Here is an 8231-nt window from a genome sequence, read left to right on the forward strand (position 1 = left end):
GTAGCAGGGTTGATCATGGAACATTGAACACACAGGAATTATCAGGACTGTACAGAAGCATTTATTCTCATTGTATGTTCTGGCAGGATAAGCTGAGGTCATGTGTGTTTATGCAGAGTGGAAAACCTGGCACATAGTCCAGACTTCTTGCTTTACAGACGTGGGAACACAACAGAGCAATTTGTTCAAGTTCTTACCCTTAGTTCCCAAGCCCTAGTCTCTCTCCCACATGGCAGGCATGAACTCAGGGTTGGAAGAGTATCAGTAGCTGGGTACCATTGAGAGTCTGCGGTCGTTTCCCTGCCCTACCTGCAGTCTACTTAGCCTTTTTTTTTTTTTTTTTTTTTGTTTCCTGTGCTGGTACATAGGGCTTAAACTCCAGGCCTGCACACTGTCCCTTAGCATTTTCACCTAAGACTAGTGCTCTACCCCTTGAACCACAGCTCTGCTTCCAACTTTTTAGTAGTTAATTGGAGATAAAGAGTTTCATGGGCCAGGCACTGGTGGCTCACACCTATAATCCTAGCTACTCAGGAGGCTGAGATCTGAGGATCATGGTTCAAAGCGTGTTGGGGCAGGAAAGTCTGTGACTTTTTTTTTTTTTTTTTTTTTTGCCAGTCCTAGGCCTTGGACTCAGGGCCCAAGCACTGTCCCTGGCTTCTTTTTGTTCAAGGCTAGCACTCTGCCACTTGAGCCACAGTGCCACTTCTGGCCTTTTTCTGTATATGTGGTGCTGGGGAATTGAACCCAGGGCTTCATGTATACGAGGCAAGTGCTCTTGCCACTAGGCCATATTCCCAGCCCTGTGAGGTTTTTATCTCCAATTAACCACATAAAAAACCAGAAGTGATATTGTGGCTCAAGTGGTAGAACACTAGCCTTGAGTTGAAGTGCTCAGGGACAGCGCCCAGGTCTAGAGTCCAAGCCCCACGAGCAACAACAACAAAAAGAGTTTCATAGACTTTTCTGCTGGAGCTTGCTTCTGACCTTGATCCTCAGATGTCAGCCTCCTGACCTCAGGCATGAACCACTGGTACCCTGCTGGAGGGAAGAATTTTGTATTTACCAGAACTGTACCCTAACTTATTTCAATCCTGTGGTGTGTAGCCTTTGTTGAAGTACCTAAATTATGAATCTATTAAGAACTGCAAGTATGAGTCATGTTTTTGTGCTGAGACTAGGGCCTGCACTCAGGCCCTTAGCTTTTTTACTCAAGGCTGGTGCTCAACTACTTGAGCTACACGTCCAACTCCTGACTTTTTGTGGTTAATTGGAGAGAAAACGTCTCCCAGATTGGTCTGTCAGGACCAACTTTGAACCTTGATCCTCAGATCTCAGCCTTCTGATTAGCTAGAATTACAGGCATGAGCCACCAACATCCAACTGGATATTGTTTTTGAGACAAGGTTTTGTTGTAGAGTTCAGGCTGGCTTTGAACTCAAGGTCCTCCTGTCTCTCCCTCCCAAGTCCAGGAATTCCATGCCATATCCATGTTGCTGTTCTTCTTTTTTTTTTTTAACTTGGCTTATATTAATTATATGGGGAGATTTCATTGTTCCATGTTTACACTGTTCCAGTCAATTTTAACCCCTCTGTCACACTTCCTGTCCCTCTTACACTAACAAACTTCTTTTTGTGTGTGTGTTATGATAAGGTCTTACTATATATATATATATGCCAGGCTGATTTCAAAGTCATTCCCTGAGTGCTGGGATTATAGGCACATGGATTGAGTTTTTCAGTGCAAACTAGATTTGATGCAATAAATGCGGATGTGTACTGATCATTGCCATGCTGACTGTCAATGAGTTTGATAGCTTAGATGGAACATGGGTAGTTCTGATCTATTATGTCTACACAATCTTCATGAACAATGCTTTTGAAACTTGGCCAACAGGATGTGTGTTTGGTTTTGAAGCACAAACACTGCTGCTTTTATCTAATATGTGCTTCCCTAGACAAAATCCTTCTCTCTCAACTTCCAAGTTGCAAAGGTCCTCACTATGACAGGGCATGAGGAAGATATCTTACAGGATTTTGTTGTTGTTGTTGTTGTTTTAACCAGTCCTGGGGCTTGAACTCAGGGCCTGAGCACTGTCTCTGGCTTCTCCTTTTTTTAAATTTTTGTAATTTATTTATTAATTAAACAAATTTTTTGACAAGGTGTTGTGCAAAAAGGGTACAGTTACATAGTAGGGCAGTGTTTACATTTCTTGTGCTTTTTTTTTTTTTTTTCCTCTCAAAGCTAGCACTCTACCACTTGAGCCACAGCACCACTTCTGGCCTTTTCTATATATGTGATGCTAAGGAATCGAACCCAGGGCTTCATGTATATGAGACGAGTACTTTATCACTAGTCCACATTCCCAGCCCACCTTACAGGTTTTTTTGTTTGTTTGTTTTGGGTTTTTCTTTTTTTCCAGTCCTGGGGCTTGAACTCAGGGCCTGAGCATTGCCCCTGGCTTCTTTTTGCTCAAGGCTAGTACTCTACCACTTGAGCCATAGTGCTACTTCTGGCTTTTTCTATATATGTTGTGCTGAGGAATTGAACCCAGGGCTTCATGTATGCAAGGCAAGAACTCTACCACTAGGCCATACTCCCAGCCCCCCTTACAGATTTTTGAAGAGAGAGATGAAGGGAACCCAACCACATAATTTACAAATCTTAAGGGCCAATAGTCTTTCCATTTCTTTATTTATTTGGATTAGAGTTTTACTATATTGCCCAGGCTAGTGTCAGACTCCTGGGCTGAAGTGATCCTCCTGTCTCAGCTTCCCAAGTATCTAGGACTACAGCTGTATGCCTGTACAATCAATATGTTTTTATTTAAACTTTATTTTCTGGACTTATGAACAGAATTTAAAGGCCAATCAAGAGGGTATTTTGTGTGTGTGTGTGTGTGTGTGTGTGTGTGTGTGTGTGTGTGTGTGTGTGTACTGTGTCACTCCTAGGCCTTGAACTCAGGGCCTGGGTACTGTCTCTGAGTTTCTTTTGCTCAAGTCTAGCTCTTTACCATTTGAACCACAATGCCACTTCTGAACAGCTATTTCCTTCCCCATCTGGCTTCTACCCATGATCCTCAGATCTGAGCTTCCTGAGTAGCTAGGATTACAGATGTGAACCATCAATGTCTAGCTGTGAGGGTATTTTTAACATGCTGATGAGTCTTGGGATTAATACCATTTTCATTTAGCAGCATTCCATTCCAAAAGAATTTTCATAGGACTATTTGAAATAATTTGTCATCATCTGTCGGGGCCTCTGAGGACCCCTTCTCCTCACTTCTCCAGAGGAGATGCCCAAAGGTTGGGGTCTCTAGGATGCCTTCCCCCCCTATCTCCCGGGGGAATGCCTGAACCTCAATTCTATGGAAGACGCTCCGCCCTACCCCTCATACCGGCAGAAGGAGCAAGGCGTGTCCTTACTGGACTGCTCTAAGCTGAAGTGGGATGCCGAAACCCCTTCCTCAGCCCCCCCCCCCCCATAATGTGTCAGGAGCCGCAGGACAAAGATATCGGGGAGGCGGTTGGATGGTTGAATGAGTCTCCAAGGATTTAATTGGGAGGGGAGTTTATATAGCGGTAATGGCGGGAAAGGGAAGGACTTGAGGTGATTAACTGATTGGTTGAGCTGGGCTGCCCATCAGGTGATGTCATGTAACTTCCTCTGTGGGCAGGGATCACAATCCCCCAAGGGCTGACACATGCTCGCCCCAGGGGCTGGGGCTTCTCTTCCTGTTAAAGGCTAAAGCCAGCTGTGGCCTCTTAAAGGCACAGCTGTCCCCAACATCTGCTCCTTTTTTTTTCTTTAATTTACCGGGGGATGTTGCAAACATATGGCATATGTAGGCATAAGGCAAAATGCTGACATAAGATATATAAGGGGTAGGTAAAGTGGCCATCCATCTGGCATTGTCCAGAGAAGCTGGTCTTCGTGCCAAGTGCAGACATTCCTCTTTTGGCAGTGAGGTAGAAGTAGGCTTAGGTTCTGGCATCTCTTGTAGTCTACCACTGGTGACTTAAAACATGTGATTAGTTAAACATTCCTTCTTTCGTAAACATTGAGGCGAAGGCGCTAAACCTTTGCACTTAACCTCTTTTTAAACATTTTTTATCATGAAACATTGAGGTTGCGTGTCAAACCCTCAGCTCCTATTTCCCTCTAACGGGGCTCCCTAACAACAGGGTGAAAGGCAAGGAAGAAACATGGTGCAAAATTTCTTTAATTTTTGTGTGACGCTGTGGGCAGTATCGCCACGGCAAAACATTGCACCATGAGACGCTCAAGAAAGATATCCTTAATTAATCCTGGGGGCTACCCCCCCTTTTGTTTTTTAAAATTATGACACCGGCGGGCCCCAGGCCTGGAGTATGGGTAGAGGTCTCTTCTGTAGCTACTTCCTGCTGAAAGGGGGCGACGTAATCAAGGGACCCTGGTTTTAACCCCGCCTGCAGATGTATGAAAGCCCGCCACTGCCGCCACCGTGTCTCCAGAGTCAGGCGCTCGCCGCCGCTCGTGAACCCTAGCAAGGGCGCCCGGCCCGGGGGCGCGCGGAGCAGAACTGACTCCACCCCAAGCTGCCTTCGCGCTCCCACCTCCACTGCCCGCTCCCAGAGCCCGGCCGCCGGCCCACGCTCCCCTTGGCCTCTCTGCTTTACTGCCGCTCTCGGGCGTCAGGCCGCCCACTGTGTTCCGGCGGCGCTTCTGCCGCACTGCGCTCGGTGGCCCAAAGATTTTCGCACTAGACGCCCAGCGCCGCCCAAGGCTGTGCGGCCACTGCTTGTGAACCTGAGCGGGCCTCCTGGCCCGTGGCTGTGCGAGCCCAAACGCTCTTCATGCGCACCCCGCCACCCGTTCCTGGGGCTCCCAGGCGGGATGGCGGCACCAGCTCCGGGAACCGCCTCCGCCTGCGCCGCCTCCATCCCCAGCACTCTCCTGCCACATCTCCTCGGGATGCGCGTCCCAACTCTTTCTGGCGCTGCGTCTCGGGACTCGGGACTCACGAGGCCCCGCGAGCCCACCTGCTCTTTATGCGTTTGCCCCCTCCATTTGGAGGACACGTCCCAGTCCTGAAAACCATGTACTTAGAGCAGCCTGTGGGGGTCGCTGAACCCCGAAATTCCTGGCCGTGCATTCATGGCCCGCGTGGGCGCCATTTGTCGGGGCCTCTGAGGACCCCTTCTCACTTCTCCGGAGGAGATGCTCAAATGTTGGGGTCTCTAGGACCCCTTCCCCCTCCTATCTCCCGGGGGAATGCCTGAACCTCAATTCTATGGAAGACGCTCCGCCCTACCCCTCATACCGGCAGAAGGAGCAAGGCGTGTCCTTACCAGACTGCTCTACGCTGAAGTGGGATGCCAAAATCCCTTCCTCAGCCCCCCATAATGTGTCAGGAGCCGCAGGACAAAGATACCGGGGAGATGGTTGGATGGTTGAATGAGTCTCCAAGGATTTAATTGGGAGGGGGGTTTATATAGCGGTAATGGCGGGAAAGGGAAGGACTTGGGGTGATTAACTGATTGGATGAGCTGGGCTGCCCATCAGGTGATGTCATGTAACTTCCTCTGTGGGCAGGGATCACAATCCCCCAAGGGCTGACACGTGCTTGCCCCAGGGGCTGGGGCTTCTCTTCCTGTTAAAGGCTAAAGCCAGCTGTGGCTTCTTAAAGGCACAGCTGTCCCCAACAATCATTAATATATCTATCATTTAATTTAAAAATTAATTGATTAATTAAAAAATTTTAGCTGAGTGCTGGAGGTTCACACCTGTAATCCTAGCTATTTAGGAGGCTGAGATCTGAGGATCACAATTAGAAGCCAGCTGGAGTAGGGAAGTCCGTGAAACTCTTATCTCCAATTAATTATTCAGAAATAACTGGAAGTGGCTCTGTGGCTCAAGTGGTAGTAGACTTGCCTTGAGCAAAAGAAGCTCAGGGATAGTGCTTTGGCCTTGAGTTCAGACTCCAGGACCAGCAAAAAAAAAAAAGAAATTATCTCTTCTGGAGTCTTGAACTCAGGGCCTCTCACTTGCTTAGTCTGCTGCCTTAATTGCCATGTTGTCCATGCTTCTTGCTTTTTGCTGGTTAATTGGTAATGGAGCCTTGTGGACTTTTCTGTCCTGGTTAGCTTTGAATTGAAGTCGTCCAGATCCCATCCTTCTGGGTATCAGGGCTTACTGGTGTGAGCCGCAAGGACCTGGCTGCATTCTTTCTTTTTTTTTTTTTTTGCCAGTCCTGGGGCTTGAACTCAGGGCCCGAGTGCTCTCCCTGGTTTCTTTTTGCTCAAGGCTAGCACTCTACCACTTGAGCCACAGTGCCACTTCTGGCTTTTTCTGTTTATGTGGTGCTGAGGAATTGAACCCAGGGTTTCATGCATGCTAGGCAAGCACTCTACTGCTAAGCCACATTCCTAGCCCTGCATTCTAATTTTTGTTTTTTAGAGGGGCAGTTGTAAAGCTGTTACATGATTTCAGGATCAGCCTTGTTATTCCACTGGTTCCCCTTAGGTGGGGTTATGTGGCCATATCAGATGAAGCAGACAAAAAGAAATCCAAACTGACACCAGAGGCATTGGTGCCCCGAAAATACATTTTTCCCTTGAGGTTTGAATTTTCTTGTATTGAAAACTTTTGGTTATCACTGTATACTTTTACTTTGTTTTACACCTTTATCAAGCATATATCAGTATCTGATATATTTATTTTAAAGATTAATCTGCCTGTAGTTTCTACTTCCTGTAGGATCTATTTTAGCTGTGGACCTCTTCCTAGGAAGATTTACATATGATTCACCTGAGGTCAAACTGGAGCCCAGTCCAGAAACCAATCCTTTCTCTAGTAAAAACGTGTGCCTAGTGCGCTATTAGACCTGATTAATTATATGGACTTGATTCTGTATTTCATCTTCAGTATTTGTGGACTCCCTTAGCAATACCCCTTTTCCCAGGAGATTGTGTTATAAGGATGTGACTGCAAGCTGAAACTCATACAGCTGTGTGGGCACCATCCACATCCTTCTCAGTGGCTTGGGGATGTGGTCACGGGGCCCATGTGCCACATGCTGGGGGCATAGAGCAGAAGACAGAGCTTTGCCCTAGGAGGATTCAGTCTATTCATTTCCACTCCCCCACCCCCCCTTTTTTTTTGAGACAAGGTTTCATCTAGTCCAGGTTGGCCTCAAACTTCCAATCTTCCTGACACATCCTCTTGAAGGCTAGGCTACTTCTAACAGCTTGTTTGCAGCTCATTGTATAAAATGCAAGAACCCTGATGATCCCTGCTCCTTCATAGCAAGCTGATTACCACTCCCTTCTGTCCTTCGGCCTAATCTGTCCTTCAAATACTTATATTTTTAGATTAAAAATACTGTATAAGTACTGCTGAACAGCTATAACCAGCTTGCTGTATTTTGTTGCTCTCTTTCTCTCCCCCACTCCTTCTCTGTTTTATACTGGTATTTGGAGTTTCAACTCAGGGCCTCAAGCTCTCGTGTTATTGTTGTTTTGTTTTTCTGCTCAAGGTTAAATCCTTAGCACGTCTGGCTTTTTGCTGGTTAATTAAAGATAAGAGACTCATGGACTTTTCTGTCAAGACTGGCTTCAAACTGCAATCTTGAGATCTAAGCCTCCTGAGTAGCTAGGAGTACAGGTGTGAGCTACTAGCACCCAGCTCTAGCTCTCTTAATAAGGGCTTTGCAGCAGGGAATGGAAAAGGATTCTATACTTTTTCACACCACTTATTTCAAAGATTATTTACATACTTGGACAGATACTAGAATTCTTGAAGTGTGTAAATCTTAAGACATATTAGCACTATAAAACCATGAAGGTAATCTTTTTTGGTTGGGATCTTAAATATCCATCAAAATCAGAATATTAAACATTCGGTGTCAACAAAATCTATGTTGATTTTCCTACCTGCAGAGATTCTAACGTGAATTATTAAATCTTCATTTCCAATATTCGTGATTGCCTGTAACTCACCTTTTCCCGTCCCATATGCAGCGTAGGAGAGCAGTGGACCTCAATGTGAAAATCTTGGATTTGAGCAGTTCATTTCTCATGGGAACCAACTTTCCCAACAAGATAGAGAAACATCTCTTACCAGAGCACATTCACCACAACTTTTCTAGTGATGGACACCACGTGGTAATCGATGGTCTACATGCAGAAGCCCCAGATGACTTGGTATGTGTCGTGTATTCTCTCTGTTGTCCAGCCTCCAACTGAATGCA

At 46.3% G+C, this 8231-nt stretch overlaps 1 protein-coding gene across 3 annotated transcripts in view; it reads left to right on the forward strand.

Annotated features, from left to right (window-relative positions):
• Positions 1 to 8231, forward strand: part of LOC125348420 (mitochondrial intermediate peptidase) — a 110896-nt gene that overhangs the window by 9732 nt on the left and 92933 nt on the right. For all 3 annotated transcript variants that reach the window (XM_048341642.1, XM_048341644.1, XM_048341643.1), the window contains exon 6: positions 8002 to 8184. In XM_048341642.1, the coding sequence (XP_048197599.1) occupies positions 8002 to 8184 (183 nt within the window). The remainder of the gene's footprint in view (positions 1 to 8001; positions 8185 to 8231) is intronic.

This window comes from Perognathus longimembris, chromosome 3 (assembly GCF_023159225.1).
Source record: "Perognathus longimembris pacificus isolate PPM17 chromosome 3, ASM2315922v1, whole genome shotgun sequence".
Taxonomy (NCBI): Eukaryota; Metazoa; Chordata; class Mammalia; order Rodentia; family Heteromyidae; genus Perognathus; species Perognathus longimembris.